Genomic DNA, 20,466 nt, shown 5'->3' with positions numbered 1-20,466 from the left:
AAATATATTTGACATGCGCAGCATGTATCAACAAAACCGTACGGGAACAATACGAGTAGACGTATTTGTGCTTGCAATTTTGTTGTGGCCTAGCTAGGGATTGTATGTGATTACATGCGGTCCACAAAACGCCCGAAAACTCGCTGCACTCCCATTATACGACGCAATCAATTTGAATATTCAATACCGTAGAGAAGTCGCGCTTGATACTATTCTAATTTGTCTGTATTTCAACCGCATGAAATGAAAGAAAACTTACCTGAGCAAATGAAAATATTTTGAGCGATCCGCAGATTGTTTCTGGTATTTCATGATATATTGTGACTCGCGGCCACAGTCTGCCGCAATCCCCTACTACTTGCTTACTACTACGTCAAATTATAGCGCAACAATCTGAAAACATTGACAAATTGTATGCGTCACTGAATGAATCCAACTTTGCCAACCGCAGAATGTTGGCTATGGAGCTACTTGTTCAGTTCTGGTCTACATACATTTGCGAGCAAACATTCCGGACCATGAACATTAACAAGACCAGCTGCGTTCCAATTTAAGGGTTTCTACGTCTGACATGCAGCCAGAGTTCAAAGAACTTGTTGACAAATTTTATTGAGCACAGATGTCTCTTTAACTTCAACAACTATTAAATTTAATAGATCCATTAAATATTATTTTTTGATATCTATGCTTTAAACTTAACGTTTACATTAAATACGATTTATTCCTTTTATAGGTGGATAAAGGCCCTATTGATGTATCGATTGAGGAATTTGGCCCACCAAGTACTTCATTTTCTCATATCAGGTGACCGACTGGAGTAGTTGCCCGCCCCTGCTTCAAACCTACGAAGAGCCGCAGCAGATGCACGAAAGAGCCGCGGTTTGCCGAACCCGTTTTAGGTCCTTGTTTTTCCTTACAATGCCTAATTTCAAATTACTTCGCGACGTTGGAATTTTGAAGTCATCCCAACAATAGCATTTGATTTATAATTGTAAATTCTGAGCTGTTTATGATGAATTGCGCTATCAAAAGTTAGGCTAAGCTCTATGCCTTACTTGTGACTCACTTCTCCTTTCGTACTATATTCTTTGATATTAAATATGCAAATTGCATGATTTGGGCATTGTTATTGTATGTGACATTATTGGTGTTTGTCGACTAGAATAGTCATTTACTCCATGCCGATATTCTTTATTTTTGATTCCGTGTAGCTGCCAACTTCTAGCGCACCCCCAATCTAAGTTTTTCTTAAGACACCGCTTACTCGGATGAGATGGCGAGAAGTAGCCTAAATAAAACCCCAACACATAGGTAAGAATTCTAGAGTTGATCTCGGTCGGACTCGAATTCACAATCCATTTGTGTTGCAGCTGTGGATTATACCACTACGCTATCTTGCCACTAATCTTGGGCATAAAATTGGCCAGAAGTAACACCCCAAGAATCTACTATAATTATTAAAGTTCTTATCACAAATTTTTGTACTCACGCTAACGACAGGTGAGCCATTGCCTCACTTGCCTCCGCACACGTCACTGATCAGTGATCACTCTTCATTAACATACCATATGTATCGTTGTCGGTGAAGGTCGTATGAGTTATCTTAATTCTAGATCTGAGCGCAATGATGTTCACGCGAGCGTGGCGAAACGTATATAAATATCACTTACCATGTTCGAAGAGTAGACTTGCAGCATTGCATTTCACGAAGTACAATTTTCTGCAATTGTATCATCGTCGGTCAGCAGTAGGCCTATATAGCATTGAAGTGATGTCACTACCCAAAGTTCTTATAGCGATTTATCTTTTCGACTCGGCGTACGGTTACCATCAAAATGTTTTGGATTTCTGCTCCACCGTTATGGATGCCGATAGGTCAGATGGAGGTTGCACATGCATTGGTAGAACTGGCAAGAGTGGTTCGCCTGGGCCGAGAGGAAGGAAAGGGGTTAAAGGAGACAAAGGAGACGAATTTGATGCATCACGACTGATGAGTCAGCTTAACGTTTTGAAAAGTGAGATCCGAATGCGCGATATCTACCAGTGTCTGAACATCTATGATTATGAATCAGACTGGTCAACTTCAAGTATAACTATAGGGTTGCATTTAAAACAAAATCCAATTTAAAACCAATATGTTGAAAGCAAGGCTCTCAACCTTTTCAACCTTTTCAACCTCGCGGACCGGTAAAATTTCAACCAATATGTGGCGGTCCGGTGGTCTCCGAATAATTGAAATCAACCCCGAATGTATAGTATGCAACCTTTTTAGCAAGTACGGTGCTAGAGAGTGACATTTAGAGGTGTTTGATTATGTTCACGATGTCATCCATGTGATTTTATAGTTTTGAGTCCGCCGAGTCTCGGTAAAATTGCCTTGCCCAGACAAAAATGCTTACGCCGAGAGTCGTTTATGGTCTTTGGCGCCGGAGGCCATAGGTTTAACCGCGCCACGCCAACTCGAATAATTTTATTTTTCGATAATATCGAGAGAAGAAGCGTTACGGAGTCAACCAAGGGCCTCGTCATGCTACTTTTCTCATTTCTCACTGCCACCAGACTTATTCCGAGAATACTGTGCGCCGCTCGTAAAAACCTGACAGCAACAATACCGGCCATCCACAAAATATGGACCGAAAAAACACTTCGTCACCCCACCCCCAAAAGCATTGGTCTTGGGCCCCAATAGGGTGATGAGCCAAACTTATCGAAGCCACCAGACTTCGCAATGGAATGAATATTTTCACCAGTGCTTGTGAGCACATTCATTGTACTCAGTGTAGGCAGAGAGTTTCTGTGAATCGCGCCAAGCTCGAACATTTTCTATTATTCATGTCTGAACCAGTCAATAATATTGGTAATTGCATATATATCAGGGCTTTGGAGCCGGAGCCGGAGCCCGGAGCCGGAGCCCCGGAGCCGTGCATTTTCACCGGAGCTGGAGCCGGAGCTCTACATAAAATTTAGCCGGAGCCGGAGCCGGAGCTGGAGCCCGTTATTTGAGGAGTAGCTCCGGCTCCGACCTATTTCATAAGATGCTAATATATATGCAACAACTACATCTGCTGATTTATCATAATTGAACACCAGGCCTGAATTTTAATGCTGTGCACAGCAATGGCATGGAGTAAATTGCGTTCTAGTGCAACTGTGATGTTGTCGACAATTGACAAGTATTCAGTCGCAAGCCGAAGTCACAAGCCGGCACGGCGGCACCTATATGTCTTTGTTGCTACATCGGATGTTACTGACGGCTGACGGACTCTAGATTACTATAGATAACTAACCTATTAGTCGATTAGTAATCTATATAGACCAGGAATGGCCAACCTTCGGCTAAAGGGGCACATGCAATTGACGAACGAGTGCGCGGTCCACTAGCCACGCCAAGCGGGTAAAATTTTCTAAGTTTATAAATAAACTAGGTAAGTATTGCGGGTCTATTGTATACCACCCGATAGGCTCAATTTGCAAGGACACGACTATTCGGCGTCTGGACACATCGATACCGAAGGTCTCCGATAATATGCGACGATCATTTTGTGCCTACATTTCACCGTCGACGATTTTATGCGAGCGCAAACGCGAAAAGACTTTCTTCCGTAATTGCGAATACAGTTAGACTCAATCGGGTAAATTAGGCGTTTTTTTCATTTTCAGTAGGGGGTTGGGCACCAAGCAAGAAATCGTGTGAAAATTAAACATGCGAAGCGTGAATAAAAATGTCTCTACTATTTTAGTTCATTGTGATGTTCGACGATTTACTGAAAATGTGACTGGACCCTGGATCAGCCAATGCGTCGGAACTGATATTTTAGTCATCAACATCCCAAGTGTCGCAGCCAGAATTGTAAATTTTGGGTGGCATTGCAAGTTCACAATCTGAGCAATTCATCTTCGATAGTATAATAGGACATTACCTCGCGGGCCACGCAAAACCCTCTCGCGGGGCACATTTGCGGGCCACCCCTGATATAGACAGGACTATTCGAATATTTCAGAGCTGGAGCCGGAGCTGGAGCCGGAGCAGTGGTTATAATGCGGCTCCGGAGCTGGAGCCGGAGCTAATGTATGATAGAAGAGAGCTCCGGAGCCGGAGCTGGAGCAGTCTAAATTTACGGCTGCTCCAAAGCCCTGATATATATTGCTGATTTTTCCCCGAATTATCAGATTTTCCAGTAGAATTGAGTGAGATGTCGCCTTGGAAAACATACGGTGCGTAGTCTATTTGGTAATTAAACAATAAGTATATTCAGGCGGGCCTGCTGGTGTAATTACTTCGTTGCATGTAATTATTTCGTGATGTACTGTCTGTTATATAGTGAATAGGTATTGAAATCCCCCAAGCATATTAAACTAACAGAAGGGCACGATTCCATATAGGCATTTTTCCCTGACAAATAATGTTTCTCTGTAGGATGGCATTTATCCTGGGGGGTAGGCTACTGATTGCCAGGACAGCGAGATTCGGCGCCAGCCATTTAGGCGCCTATGGACAATTAGACATATACACATCGCGGTTTTCGGTCGACATAGGGATGTCCTTTTCGGCCCGGGTTTTCTTATCACAACATTCGGAGTCCCACCGAGCGAGGTAGTGTATTGGTGATGCGTCCGGCTTATTGATCGGTAGGTCGTTGGTTCGATTCCCGGCCGGGTCAGACCAAAGACTCGAATACTGGTATTCGCAGCTATCCTGCTAGGCGCTCAGCATCCACACTGTAAAAAATCTGGTAGATTTACTGGGAAATCTCCGTAAATTTTGCAACGAATTACCGGTAGCGGCCAATAACTGTGCGTAGCGTGTAATTTTACATTTTGATATGTAATATTACCTCAATTTAGCTCTAAAGTCAAGTTACCAGAATTTCTTCGCAAAATTACTGACAGTTACTCGTTTCTGAAGTTTACCAGGCTATTGGCAAAATTGATTAGCTTGAAAATCTCTGCAGCCAATGTATACGTGGAACTGAATGTTACTGATATCATTCTCGTGGTGATTTGACCTGATTCAACCTCGTTCGCGAGACTGGGGTCTGTCATACGGAAATTGTTGGCCCTAGTATCAATTTCAGTATAGTACATAGTAGGGTAAAAGAAACAACTGACAATCGTAGATATAGCCACTATATTATGTTATAAGGCTGTGGCTATCGGCCGGTCTCGCTGGTTACATTCGTTGTCACGGATAGGACTGATGAGTTGGAATATCAGTTTAGGATGTATAATATTGTTCGGGAAACTAGAAATATCAGTGCCGCATGCTAAGTTGACCAGTTGTTAATGGCGAACAAGGCGACCTGTAATAGCTTACATTAGGTTACCGTTACGCGTTACTGATTTTTCTGAGATTCGTAGTAAACAACCAACGCACCACTGTGACATCACAAGCAGCGTCTGGTTACGTAAGTACGGTAAGTAGTGACATCACATGGAATAAATATCAATTTATACGCAATTAGATAGGAAAGAAAGGGACTAGATGTAATGATAAATGTTTCCGTAAAAAAAAAACGACCTAAATCAAACATTATAACGCAGTGACCAGTAAATATTATTGGTGGCATGTCAGCGGATGAATACCACTTATTTTGAAATCGTTAGAGTGGCGTATCGTCGTCTAGCCGTTATAGAGATTTGAGTAAAGGGTGGAGCGAAGCTTGTGCTTGAAGAAAGTGGACACGATCGTTGAAGATTCCTAGGAATGCTGATTGGGATACGCATCGTAAAAGGTACAGTACTACATAGTATTCGTTACCTTGAATATCTACGACAACACCTAATTCAATTAGTATGTGTTAGCATCCGTCGACATGCAAATTGAAATTACTAATTCACTCCCAATTTTTTTAGAGATTTTGATTATTCTTGAAATTTTCTTCGCGCTCCACGCAATTCAGCATAACCTAATTTTTCGATTTTAATATAGTAGCGCCCTTCTAAATCTGACGAGGAATCAGAATCGTGTGCTCCTCACGAAAGAATTTTTTTATGGTACATTTGGGCGATTTCAATATATTTCCACTACCGATACGCTGGACAATCCTGATCGGGGGTCAAGAAATAGCAATGCAATAAAGTGCATGGTGAAGTAGGTCATGAATCTCTGCTATATCATGTAAGTAAAAGGCGGAGCCGTCACCACACAATGTATCAGTACCGGTACTTCAAAAATTGTTATATTTTTGTTACCCTCTTTGTCTTAGTAGTCTTTATAATGTCATGTATAGGTTAGGAACTTTGCTTATTATAGCGACTTACGCATGAATTCTTTTTAGTGGAGCTGCAAGATACCAACTACACAGAAGGAATGAGGACGAGAAAGAGAAACAATTGGAAGTTTGGCCGATGGTGGGAGACCACTCGTGTTACTGCATGTCTCCTAAAGAAGAATTAGACCTCCAGCAGCAATACTTTTCCATCGATAATCTTATCGTGAATCATGAATGAATATACAGTTTGTTCCAATCTTGTTTTGGGGCTGTGAAGAAGCTTTTGCGATATTTTAGCATTGGGTTGCTTTGCGATAGGTATGGGATGTACGTGAATTTACAAGCTGGTATGTAATCCTGATTTACACAGACAGCATGTATGTAGGTAGGCGGTAAAATTACAGTCTGAGTGGCAAATATACAGGATAAAATGTAGATTGGATATGCCGGAGCTGACTGTAACATTACAGTATGGCGTGTAAAGTGAGATTACCGGACGAATGTAAGTTCAATTTACATTGACTAACGGTAATGTTAAATTACCACGAAATGTCTGGCTACCGTGCTTCCAAACATTTCGCGGTAAATCGAGGTTTTTATTTTTTACAGTGCACGGATAGCATGGAGGAGGAAAAAAGCGGGGTGCTGACTAGATCAGTGGTTCTCAACCTTTTTCGCCTCGCGGACCGGTAAAATTTCAAAAAATGTCTGGCGGACCGGTGAACTGTTAAAATTGAAATGAAGCCAAAATGTAAAGTATTCAACCGTTTTTGGCAATTATATGATGCTAGAGAGTGACATTTGGAGGGTTTTGATCGTATTTAATAATATTCATGATGGCATCTATGTGATTTTATGGTAGTGAGTCTGGGAAGTCGAGGTAAAATTCCCTTGTCCAGATAAACATGCTACCGCTGAGAGTCGTTTACAGTCCTTCGCACCAAAGGCCGTGGGTTTAAACGGCCACGCCAACTCAATACCGACCGACAATATCAAGAGAAGAAGCGTATCGGAGTCGAACCAAGCACCTTGTCGTGCTACCTTGCTCATTGCCCACTGCCACCAGACGCAGGCTACTCCGGCAACTGCGAATACAGTGCGTGCCGCAAGAAAACACATTACAGCAGCTATACCGGCCATCCGCAAATCCGGGCCGAAAACGCACTTCGTCAGCCCACCCCTAAAAACGTTGATCTTGGGGCCCCTACATGGCGATAAGCCAAACTTCCGGGGGCTTCGCCCCAAGACCCTACACTTGGGTGGATGTTTTCACCTGTACTTATGATCACATCCATTCTACTCATCGTAAGCAGAGAGTTTATGTAGCTTATCACGACAATGGCGACAATTTTCGATCAATCACGACTGAAGCGCTTTTCTCGCGGTCGAATTTTAGGCCCAAATTTCGGAGTCCCATATGTTAACCTAAACTAGGCTTACCATATTTTGGAAATCTAAAAAGAGGACACTTTTTCAGAAATTCGAGACTTGCAAAACCGGAGAAGAATTCTCAAAAACCGGTCAATTTTTCCCACTTTGTGATCGGTCGACTACAAAAAAAAAGAAAAAAGGTCATATTTTCCGCTCAGAGCTCAAAATACCGTTTTTCCGCATTGCTAGGTGGATGACTAAAAAAAAGGTCATCTTTCCGCCCAGAGCTAAAATCACCGTTTTTCACTCCGAAATACCCGCTGGGGCGTCACTTCTGTGCTAATTTACGGCATATCACTCGCAATTTGCTCTAAATCTCACCTAAATTTTGAAAAAAGAGGACAAAATCTCAAAAAAGAGGACAAAAAGGCGTCCTCCGAGGACACTTTCAAAAAAGTCAAAAAAGAGGACAAATCCTCTTAAAAGAGGACGTGTGGATAATACGTGGTTCGGCAATGGCTGACGCCGAAATGCCTATAAATCATGCGCGTATTTCTCGGAGAAGGGCACCTAATAAGTAAGACATTTAGGGACACTAAATCGTGCAAAGCCCGAAAAGAAATTGAAAAATGTTGGAAAAAGTTTCAAATAAAACGCTATGATTTATATTCATTTGCGAAATAATTTTGGGCCCTTTTCAAGCTCGGCCCCTCTCCAATTGGGCGGTTTGGGGTGCCCCAGTTACGGTCCTGCACAAAATATATGAATCGAAAACCAATGATCAAACTGCGCTGCTTAGCGATGAGTGAGCTGGTATGTGTTCTGTATTTGTCGCTCGCATGTCGTCAAATGAAACATCTTGTACTTTAGGTCAAATCGAACATGTTTCCAGCCCTAATGTTCCCTCACGAAGTTTTGAATCAGTTTAAAATTAGATGTTTTATTTATTTTGTCAAAGAACAAGCCTTCAACATTGCATCTTGAAATTAGAGTATAAAATTATAATATTCCTCGCGGACCGGCAGGAATGTCGTCGCGGACCGGCGGTTGAGAACCACTGGACTAGATGACCTAACGGTCGTATCGCACCTCCGTCGTCAAAAGCATCTCGAAGGTGCAGGCGAAAACGAATACCCCCTCCTCTCTCTCTTTCTCTCTCCCATGTTAGCCTTAACTTCATTATGTGTTGGTGCGTCGTAACACAGTAATAGCTGATAACGAAATGCCTATTTCTATAGATCAGTGGTTCCCAAACGGCGGGGAATTCCCCACTGGTGGGTAATTCAATGATTTCAGGTGGGGAATAGACGCATTTGTCCAAAATTATATACAGGACAGTCTACACCAGGGGTTCTCAACTTCCCTTGTATAACGGGCTGCATTTTAACAGCAAAAGACGCTGCGGGCTGCAGAACAATGTTACGTTGTATTCATGGGCTACTATTAAATTTATGCTATTGTAGCCTATTTACCAGTCGTATACCGGTATTTAGTACATTTCTATGCATTATTAAGTAATAATGGACAGCGTTCGTAAGTTTGCAGCTGCTGCTTGTGAGAATATGTATCTTCCAACGGCGCATGTAAATCCCTTCCTGGAGCGTGCTTACATTCGTTGTCAAGTCGGTATATGCAATTTCAAATCCTTCAACCAGAGAGCCGAACTCTCTGTTCCAATGCGTGGGCGACCAAGTATAAAATTACTATTACTTTTGCGTTACAGAGACCATTATCACATTGAGCTCTGCGTGATATGACAAGAAGTCTGGTATTTGGGGGCATTTCTGAGCAAACCAATCAACCTTTCTCCTTTCCGTTCATGCCTGGGGCCCTGCACCAATAGTTACAGAAGTCACCTTTGTCAAGTTGATATTTTTCGCTGGTCCCCTCCCCACGTTTACCCAGCCAGCATTTCTCTGCATATATATCCACTCTGATAAAATTCAACCAGATAATTAGTTATACAATGTCGGTGGATTCATCCAAGGCTGTGTAAAAGTAGTCTACGCGGCAACGTGTTTCAGAACAGGCGATAAAAGATTGACTCATATTGATGTTACTCGTCTGGTCAGAATTGAATCAAACGATTGTATCTTCGAAATTTGTCAGGTGATGTTGTCCTTGCTACTAAGTTCCGGAAACAGAAAATATTCGCAAAGTATGTTACGATTTAATTGAAATTACACCTTCTATATCCGATTTCTTGGGTTTAGCGATATTCGAAGCAATTTTCAACGATGCTTCTGTAACGTCGTCGGCAATCTCAACAACCGTTCGCAGTGAGTCAAACACTCTTTAAAAGTGTAGGCCTACTATAAGTAGCGGGATTCTCTTGAACCAGAGTCCAGCCGAATAACGATTCAAAACAATACCAATCTGAAGTCGAGCATATATTAAGAAATGAGAGCACATTGAAGCAGTGGTTCTCAAACTTTTTTTAGTCACGCCCCCCCCCTTTTGATAGAAAAAAATTTCGTGTCCCCTTATCGTCATATAACAAAATACAGCCAGAATCCTAGCAATACAAGCGGCTAGTTTGATGGCGTGGAAGGTTAAAGCCGTTTATTAGAGAATTCTCAAATATGAAATTCGGACTGTACACAGAGAAATAACTATGAATTTGGGAATTGCACGCAGCACGAAGTTTTTTCCGTTGACCGCAGCTACGCGCCCGTTGAGATGCTTCACGCACCAGAGGGGGCGCGTGCGCCCAGTTAGAGAACCACTGTCTTCAAGAATGAGTAATCAAACGAAACAGAGACGGTGCGATCAAAGAGGTAAGTATCTAAATTATTTTGTAACAATACCCTGTCATTAGTAATTGCGTTTATAATGAAAGATGTCGCGGGCCACAAAATATTCGTCTGCGGGCCGCATGCGGCCCGGGGGCCGCCAGTTGAGAACCCCTGGTCTACATATTCACGGAGACACATGCGCAATTACCGTTACCAGTTAACTGCTCTGGACTGTATGTATCGAAAATTATATTGCGTGTTGCTCACAAAACCTCATTTAACTCTGGATGGCCAATGATGGCGTCACAAACGCATCCAGCACTACTAGTTTGACGTGAAATAACGCTCTCGCGAAATTTTGAGTGTAACTGGTATCGGTTCACAATACGTTTTATGTTGCAGTTAAAGGCGATTGTCTTGCGTACTGGTGTAGCTGTGTGTCTTGTGTAGTCAGACCAGCAGATAGCTGCTCTGTGATGACAAAAGTGCTGGGTAGTAGGGAGCAGGACAGTAACTGCCGCACCCAAACCCCATAATTCGGGGGAGGGGCGAGCACGAAGAGGCCCAAAATTATTTCGTGAATTAACATAAATAAACTACTTTTTACAAATTTATGCCACATTTTCAAATATTTTTCGTGCAAGGTGCGCGATTTAATATCGCCGAATATCTGATTATTCGGTACCCTTCCCCCTCGAAAATACGTAGAATTTATAGAAATGGAGACTTCGGCGTCGGCCATTAATTGCTGCACCACGACGCACCAAGGCCCTGTAACATGCAACTCCGAGAAGTGTGTCAGAACGATCAGAAACGAGAAGACCTTGGCCGAGAAGAAATGGCCTTGTGGTGACCGAAAACTTCGCTTCGCGCGTTTATTCCAAATAAGGCGACGCGCTAAACAGTATACCCAATGTAGCTGATAAGTAGTGGGGAAAAAGCGTACAGGCTCAGCGGGGCTGAGGGGGTTCTGCAGGGTGAAGCCCCAGAAGTTACATTTATCACCCCATGGGGGCCCAAGATCAACGTTGTTTTTTTTTGGCGGGGCTTACGAAGTATACTGTTACGGTCCTGGTGGGGAATGAAGGCCCGGAATAACTCTGAAGTGGGGGATGAAGACAAAAAGGTTGGGAACCACTGCTATAGATCATATGTATTTCTTGGAGAAGGGCATCCAATAAGCAAGACATTTAGTGACACTAAATCGCGCAAATCGCAAACAATATTTGAAAGATGTTGGATAAACTTTAAAAAATACTGCATAACACAGGTCAACACATATTTTTAGGCAGACAAAGTAAGAGTGGTTTTGGGGGTTCTGGATGGCACTTCTTCGGAATATGACTTTGGTTTTTTAAAATCGCCTCTATTTTTGGAGATAATCCATGGGGCTATTTTGACTAAAATTCCGAATATGACCATGTTTTTTTTTCAAATTGGCTCTATTTTTGGACATAATCCATGGGGCTATTTTGACTAAAATTTCATATTTTCGCTGAATGGGCTGGATGAAAAATCGGCTAAGTCGTACTATAAAGTTCAGAAATGCAATTTACTTGTTATTTTGACACGCTCAAGACTGTTTTATATCAAAATACATCAACATAATTATATTACAGGATATTAGATTTATCATAATTGGAGACTTTCACGGATATCATGAACATAAAAAATTTGAACATGTTGGCAAGTATTTACCTAGATCCTCAAATAACGTTGCATTAATTGAATCAGTTTTATGTGAACAACCTATATTTTAAATTCAAAACAAACATTTAGAATATAATATTATTAACTTATCTTAAAGCAAAATTGGTTATTGTACTATTTTCAGTTGTGAGCAAGTTCGTGCAGTTTTTCGAAAGGTTACTGCAATAGTCTGCAATAAACTGTTCGTCGCATCTTCACTGATATGTTTCTTTTGTTGTTTTGGTGTATTGGTGGAACCTTTTCCTCATGTTTGCTCCTAAGTTTCCATATGCAGAAACCAATTCTCAGACCAACTGTTTGCAGTTGGTTGCCTTGTGATCTTCCAAAAAGTTTTGTTTACCACATCCTAGAAGGGACTCCGTGCAGTGAGAAACTTTCTTAATATGAAATTGTAATCCATAGTCCGTATTTGAATCTGAGATCCGTCAAAGATTTCAGATTTGAGCTTCTCGTTTGATATGGATACTACGTATATCCACTTTGTTGGCTTTAAAGAAAATTATACATTTACAAGTGAAGAGAGATGAGACGCATATAAGTATTTTAGTTAAGCTTTCCACGGACAATTTTACTAGCTTTATACTACTCTTTCATCTTGGCAGAATGACCAATTGGAGAAAATATATTTCTATCGTGCAAATGTACAATTTTTAGGCTTAACAAACTGCTGTTTTAACAAACAAAGTTCTGGCATTAGGTCATGTCAATATTGATGGAATAACTGAGAACGACATGAGTGTTCAACATAGTCAATTATCTATTTATGTGCAGAATAAAAGTAGTAAAATCTAAGATTTACTTCCTAACAAGTGATTTATTCAAGGGTCAATGCAGTGATTTTAAGCTTTTTTAGGGGTATAAATATCTTCTTTTCTAGAGCCAATCTGGCAAAACTAATGTGATATTAATAATCAGCAACCTTGAAAACCCCAGAAACGGCTCCTAGATGTTCTGCCAAACACACATTTTCCATTTTGTTGACGAGTGCAATGTATGTTCTATATGGCGAAATAAATTGGGGGTTGGGGTGCCGCAGTTACGTTCCTGTACAAAATGAATGAATCGAAAACGAATGATCACGCCAACTGCGTGGTTTAGCGAGTCATCGCGTAGGCTACTTGTCGCTCGCATGTCGTCAAATGACACGTCTTGAACTCCAAGTCAAATCGAACATGTTTCCAGACCTATTGTCACCTCACGGAGTTCTGAATCAGTTTCAAAATTGATGCTTTATTTCATGTATCACTAGACAAGCCTTCAACATGAAATTAAACGATAAGAACTTTAAATTAGGTTACGAAATTATATATGGCTGGCGGACCGGCGGCTGAGAACCACTGGTTAAATCATGTTTTTTATTTATTTCAGTTTTTTTAGGCCACGACGTCACGAATATTCAATTGTGACATTATAGTGGAATGACATTGACAACTGAAAATACAAGGTAAATAAAGCTCCTTTGACGAAAAATCAGCGCACTATTGCTGTTTAACCGATTATTACGAGGGTTCCAGCCATCGCATATCGATATACGTCGGCTATATCGGGTGGTAATTGTCCGTAGGCTGATACAACATGTTTTTTTGGAAAGAATGTACACATGTTTTAAACAAAATGTTTTAAAAAACCGTTTGTTTTAAATGCAACCCGACGTATAACTTGGTGATTTGATTCTGACTCGAGTCATTTATTCGAATCATTACGCCCAGCTCTAATTATAAACGTTTCCAGATAAAGTTGAAAGAATGGAGAAAATTCCTGAGGTCGCGCGTAAGTTGTCGTTAAATTGCTAATTATTATGTCGGTTACACATGTGTTCAGCATTACCTTGCTTATAGTCCCTCGTGTTTTAGTTCACTATTGTTTAATGGGGATGAAGAGTGGAGCGATACCGGACTCATCCATAAGTTCATCCACTGATCATAACGTCATACACGCAGCGAAATTTGCCCGGCTGGATATGGATTCTGCCGTAGGCGCATGGTGCCCCAGAACAAGTGTGTGTTCAACATATGATAAGGTTCAAAATCTCTACCCATCAACAATCATATCATGCTATCATGATTTCAGCTACTGTCGGCCAATGGATACAAGTTGATCTCGGATCATCGCAGTTGATCAATGCGACGATTACGCAAGGTCGAGCTGATCCAGGCGGTGTTCCGTATTGGGTCAAGACGTACAAGGTGGCATGTGGCATAACAGAAGCCAATTTATCTATGATAAGAGAGGGAGGAAGAGATAAGGTTGGTATAAAATTGATCGAAATGTGTACTTGACCACAAACCCTTTTGCATACGAAGAGGTGATTGTGTAGCATATATGGTTGCATTTAAAACAAACGGACTTGCTCAGGAAATAGATGACGAATATGGTGTGTAACCCAGGTGCGGTCAACTTTTCCATGATATGAATAGACGAAGCAGTTAATTTATCGGGCCTGATCATGATCACTAAATATCAGACTAGGACAGGGGCGTGTAACTTCTCCAGTCGGCGGGCCGGATATACGAAAATGAAGTACATGGTGGGCCGGATTTCTAAATCGATTCAGTAATCGTGTATTTTATCCAGATATCAAGGTTGTAATGACTCAAGTCATGACTCGACTCGAGTCACGATTTACTGATGACTCGAGCCATTTTCTCAAAATACGGATATGACTCGACTCGACTCGAGTAAATCTGTGTATTGACTCGACTTGTACTGGAGTCATTGCGCATGACTCGAACCAAGTCATATGACTCGAGGCTCAGACGGCAAAGACCGACACTTCATTGTAATTTCGAAAAATAGTGAAGTAACTATGATATTGAGATTTCGTCAATTGGTACTGGTACTCGAAAAGGCGACCAGAAACTGCTAAAAGTGAGGAAAATTAGTATGTTACAAATGCGAACCATTGTATATCACCAGGCCGTGTTATTTTTGGCATATGCCAAAACAGCCAAAAATAACTTATTTTTGGCATTTTTCGATTTTTATTTTTGGCAGTTTGAGCATCGTCCTCTAAATAGATAGTTTCAGCCTCGAATTAGTCACAAAAACGCTCTATTTGGGCTAGTTTGTCAAGAGACACCACAAAATGTGCAGCATCCACGTATAATCAGTGCCAACAAACAATAAGAAGCAAAATACTAACGATTTCATAGGTTAATAATATTAAACGAAATCACAAAATGTGCAGTATCCATCGGAATCGGTGCCAATAAGCAAAAAAAAAGAAAGAGAAACCTAACAAACACGCTCAATAGCTGATTGTTGCAGCTGTTGACTAGACTTAAATTGTTTGCACTGTAACAGTGCTTCCAAACTCGCGTCAGCTAAGTTTTTCCTAAATTCATTTCTCGCCCACAAATCTGGGAAATATCGGCATCAACAGTAGCCGTTGAGGGAAAGAATGTTGCCAGTCATCCACAAAAGGTTTTCAGAGCTTCAAAATCTTTGGAGGGCCGAACCGGCTTCCATGCATCATGAAAAGAGATCACTTCGCCAGTGCCATCGATCTCATCGCGGAAAGAATTTTCTTCCCGATCCTTTTCCAGGAGTTTCCTGTGTTGTCTCTCAACACATTCTATTTAGTAGCCCGACTATCATTTCTCCTTCAGTCTACCGATATATTCTCGGAGTACTTTTGTCACTTCAGGTGGCTTTAATATTACCAACTCGCATGGAAGAGTCCTGGGAAGATTAGCTTGTTTAAGAACATTGACGCAACAAGACTGTCTGGCAAAACGAGACTATGCAGCTCAGAAATAGCCAGACAGTTTGTTGCGACACAATGTTCAACTCGATCACAATGCGAAAATCGTGGTTGATTTTGGGGGTTCCAGTTCCATGAGCAGAATATAACTTATATTTTAATAATCAGTACTGTGGCAGCTTCTCATTGATAACCGTTTTATAAAATTTAGCGCTCGACAAGCCGGTCAAAAATGGCCGTAAAATTGCCTTTGGACAAATGGAAAGTATGACGTAAACCAAATGCAGTCAGCCGTTCAATCTCGCTGTGCCCACACCATTTAGGACACCATGCTTTCACCCTTAATGGGTGGGCTGGACCCAGATTAAGAAACCTGCCGTTCACAAACGCTCTTCTCGCTTGTAACGCGGTCCTGTTAACACAACACCATGAACGAAATACACTATTTAGCATGCCGTGTTATTTTTGGCATATGCCAAAATTTGCTTATTTTTGGCATTTTCAAATTTTTATTTTTGGCAGTTTTGGCATCTGGCTCCTGAAATGCCAAAAATAACACGGCCTGGATATCACCAAACAGAGTTATAAAAAGTGGGTTTAACAAGAACTTAACTTGAAACTGAGCGGTCAGCACAATGACTTGGACTCGGACTCGAGTCATAATACCATGACTCGGACTCGACCCTCTTCTTGCTGACTTGGACTCGGACTTGACACGGTGGTGAATTGAAAATGACTCGAGTCAAAACTATAAACGTGAGATTGACTTGTGACTTGGAGCCTTGTGACTTGATTACAACCTTGCCACATATACAAGGAATAAATCGTATATAATGTGAATTTTAAGTTAAAGAATGGCGGCAACAACAACAGTATTTAATGAATTTATTGCTTACAGTGTCCCAAACGCAGTTTAATGTCTTGATAGAAAACGCGTATAGGGTTTTATACAGAATTCAAAAAGTATCATGTATAACATTGTTCGAAATATGACGACAAAAAAATCATTTTTTGGTAATTAACTGTCACTTATTTCCTATTCAACATAGGCTATACACGGAGCAGCATATATTAACATTGCAATTCAGTGCTTTCTATAAAAAAAAAGACTTATTGCGCTGTAGAATTCCGCTAAAAATTTTTACTCGGCCCGCAATCGTGTTTTCTTCTTTTCATTTGGCAAGCGGAGGAAAATAAAATTGCCCACTCCTGAATTTGATTGTTAATTTTCATATGCGAAAATGTTTGCTCGCAAATGTCTGTTGACCTGAACATAGTTTGATGGGCACCTTTCTCTGGCCGCGGGCACATAATCATAAAAGGCCAGAAACTCTATGCGGGCCGCTCAAAATTCCCGGTCCGCGGGCCGTATGTTGCCCGCCTCTGGACTAGGACGACTAGATAATTATACCTATCTAATTATCCAAATTATAGCGAAATGCCGGTCATCTACCTATAATCAAATATGTGAAATGCTACTACGCTCTAATTTCAATTCTAATCAAATTCATGGTTTTTCTTGAAATGGTGTACATGAAAACAGCATAGTGCGAAACGAGTTCGCGAATATCCTCAAATAATCATACCTAGACTATACCGTATCATTTTCAGATATTCCAAGGAAACTCCGGCGCGACAAGGAAGGTTATCGGATGGTTCCCCGAGCCCATGACTTGCCGATATGTACGTCTCTATCCGCAGACCTGGGAGAGATTCATGTGTCTTCGAATGGACATTCTTCAAGCTAACTGCCCTTGAAAATCAGTCGAAACAACTTGATCAGAATTATTTACTTCCTCGTAGTACGACTGATATATTGATTTATATAGAAGTAGACTTGTAGATTGCGAGTCCAGCAGCATTCTGTGCTGATTTTACCGGACGAAATATGAGTACAGTGTAGACTGCACACCCAGAGACCATATAGGCCTAGCTGCAGATAGAATGTCACAATGGTAACGTGAAACAAACCGGGTAATCGAAACGAATGTTACTGAAAATTAGTACTCTCACTTGTGCGTAAACTGAATCTCGCAACTTCAGTACATCATATTGCATATGCGTATATATCTACGTAAAATCACATCACGAAGTATCACTTCAACAGAATAAATTATCCGATCCGACATAAATTGTTTATCGCCATTGTCAGGTCATATGACCAAAAATTTCACACGTCAATAGGTCGTCTGCTAAAATGTCATGGTGTCCCTAACAGTGTTGGGATGACTCGAGTTATGACTTGGCTCGTTGTCCTGACAGTGCAGCACTAGTGGTTTCTGAGGATCGTGGGAGCCGAAAGCACGAAAGCGCCGTTCAATTTGTCACGGAGGAGCGTGGGCTCTGTGTGTTTTCAAATTATATCACACTTCATTTCACACTTCATATCACACTTCATAGGCCCTTCTCAAGCCGTAAACGCGTGAAAAATTTATTCCTCTCTCTTCAGGCATGTCAGGAACACGATGATTGGTCATGGCGTGGTGACGAAATATGCTACCGTAAATTACTTAAAAATACCGCAAATTTCGATTTCGGATTACACGGCTTTTACTGGTAGGAATTGATCCGTATTTTGGCGTGTAACGTTGTTCCGGGGAAACTAACAATTTAATTATCATGCAGGTAAATTTCGGAAAAAAAGATATTCTATAGTGGTACCTTTTGATTGCTCTGGATTGAAATGGATATGGCTGAGTATGACTGATTCTTAAGGGAGTGTTGTAATGCAGACGCGGTGATTATCTCGTTACGGACGAGGAATACTCTAATCCAGCGCTTTTAAACCCGTAGGATGGGTATGCCCTTGTGCGAATTAAAAAATGTGGTGAGCGCAGGAGAAACGTGGTGTAGATGAATGCGGGTGAAAATCATGAGTAGGCCCATTTGATACTTTTCTGAAGTGGAATATTTCAAATAACTCGAAGATAGCTTTCAATGCAACATCAATTGTAATAAATATTTATTTAACTCGAAGACTTTTTGGGTGGGTGTTTTCAGGAGTTAACGGCACTCTAAAAGGGTTTAAACAGACTTAAGAGCAAAAGCAAAATATGACGAAGCTGATCAAAATTACACACCGACAAGATAGCATAATGGTGAAGCGTCCGGATTCTTGATAGGTAGGTCGTGGTTTCGATCCCTGGCCTGGTCAGACCAAAGACCTGGTTAGTAACACTGATATCCGTGACTTCGCTGCTTGGCGCTTATGCAATACTGGGATAACATGGAGGGGTGTGCATGATTCGGAAATCTGTACGAATCTATATCAGCACCTTCCTTGTCCAGCGTCATACGCACATCATGCACTCATGGCATGCATATGCACAGATCGTGTGTATGTCTATCATGAGTCGGCGTGTATGCGACAAGAAACGTCAATGACAAAATAATAAACTAGAGAAAAAAAGAAAAAATCCGCAGTGCAACGATGGCAACAATTACAAACTTTGAAATGTACCGTACTATAGTATAGCTTGACAATAAACGTAATTAAAAACACAAAATAGAACAAACTACTGGGACAATTTTTAGCTTAGAGAGAAAATCTTTTTGTCTGCATAAACTAGGCATGGTCAGTTGAATAATGGTTGATCCTAACACTTTCAAGTAAAACGGAGATCTGCCTCGCGCAGTGACAGTGAACATTTCGACATAATAGTTTTGAGTGCGAAAAGGATTTTTACAAAAATTTTGACCGATCGACGATGCGTATGTTTGATACTCGTTAGAGTCTGTTTTAACAGCTAATTAACATTTGCATGCGAACTCCGTACGGTCATTTGCGCATGTTTTCGAGCGAATCAATTTGGGGATGTACTACTTTATACTATAGTGTCCTATATGGTACGGACACAGGCAAATCTCACGGCTCATGGAAATTGTTTTCGTTGCACTTTCCATTTGGTCAAAGGCAATTTCAAGGCAATTTTGCCAGACATGCCGAGCATTAAATTTGAAAAAAAACGGGTATCAATCGAAAGCTACCGTGGCCTGATTGCAAAAATAGAAATTCTACTCTCCTCATGGTACTGGAAGCCCCAAAATCAGGCCCGAATGTTGCATTGTTGCAATGTTTCTCTGTAAAACACTGTCCAAGATCGTCGAAATGCTTTGGTACATGTAGGTGTGCAACGAGCGGAATATGACACACAGTCATTTTGTAGGCCAGCCCCGCCGGTATTCATGAAGGCATGAAGTTTTGGGCAGCGTACGGCTGGGCAAAGTGCGGCACAAGAAATATCGGCGTCGATAAAACCTTGGCCAAAATTGACATTCACTGGTTCGCCGAAACCTTCCACATTGATCGGATCGGTCGGCGAAATGATCGGCACAAAATAGCGTCCTCCTTGCAATCTGAGTAATGATCACCTCAATTTGAACATCGCGTGCATCAGACATGTCTTATAGAGCTTCGTTTTGTACAACTGTTGTCTGCGCGTTCTCTAAGTCATATACTTGCCCTTAAAACGTAGCATACTAATAGAAAAAATGTATTCTTTTTGATGTGTGAGACTTGGTGATGCCATTAAAACTTCGAACAGGGTCGCTCTCCAAACAGCTTAAGATCCACTGCTTCATGTTTATTGAGCTACTATATAAACTTTTATGTTAACCAATTTCAGGTTGGTTTGTGATTTGATGTGATGATCTTTTTTGTAGTAAACACAGTATGTACTATCGATCGAAAATTCTTGCAGTCATACAGATGCAATAACCTGATTTTTAAACAAGC

The 20,466-nt window shown here is 41.2% G+C and overlaps 2 protein-coding genes across 2 annotated transcripts in view; one reads left to right on the top strand and one right to left on the bottom strand.

The window, feature by feature from the left end:
• Window positions 1–20,466, bottom strand: part of LOC145456519 (protein arginine N-methyltransferase 1-like) — a 340,886-nt gene that overhangs the window by 120,460 nt on the left and 199,960 nt on the right. The window lies entirely within an intron of this gene.
• On the top strand, window positions 1,528–18,707 carry LOC145456524 (lactadherin-like). Its single transcript, XM_080334664.1, has 5 exons — window positions 1,528–2,015; window positions 13,760–13,798; window positions 13,882–14,025; window positions 14,099–14,274; window positions 17,343–18,707. Exons 1-5 carry the CDS (start codon window positions 1,625–1,627, stop codon window positions 17,487–17,489), a joined length of 897 nt encoding a protein of 298 aa, XP_080190790.1. The 5' UTR covers window positions 1,528–1,624; the 3' UTR covers window positions 17,490–18,707.

The sequence above is a fragment of the Botryllus schlosseri genome, chromosome 14, assembly GCF_051294905.1.
Source record: "Botryllus schlosseri isolate E-star chromosome 14, Bs_hap1, whole genome shotgun sequence".
Classification (NCBI taxonomy): Eukaryota; Metazoa; Chordata; class Ascidiacea; order Stolidobranchia; family Styelidae; genus Botryllus; species Botryllus schlosseri.
The sequence above is the reverse complement of the archived record's forward strand: the minus strand, read 5'-3'. Positions and strand labels throughout refer to the sequence as shown.

Coding starts and splice junctions, on each gene's coding strand:
- LOC145456524 (XM_080334664.1), top strand. CDS start 1,625: ATGATGTTCACGCGAGCGTGGCGAAACGTATATAAATATCACTTACCA. Junction 13,799..13,881: donor GAAAATTCCTGAGGTCGCGC/GTAAGTTGTCGT, acceptor CTCGTGTTTTAG/TTCACTATTGTTTAATGGGG. Junction 14,026..14,098: donor CGCATGGTGCCCCAGAACAA/GTGTGTGTTCAA, acceptor TCATGATTTCAG/CTACTGTCGGCCAATGGATA.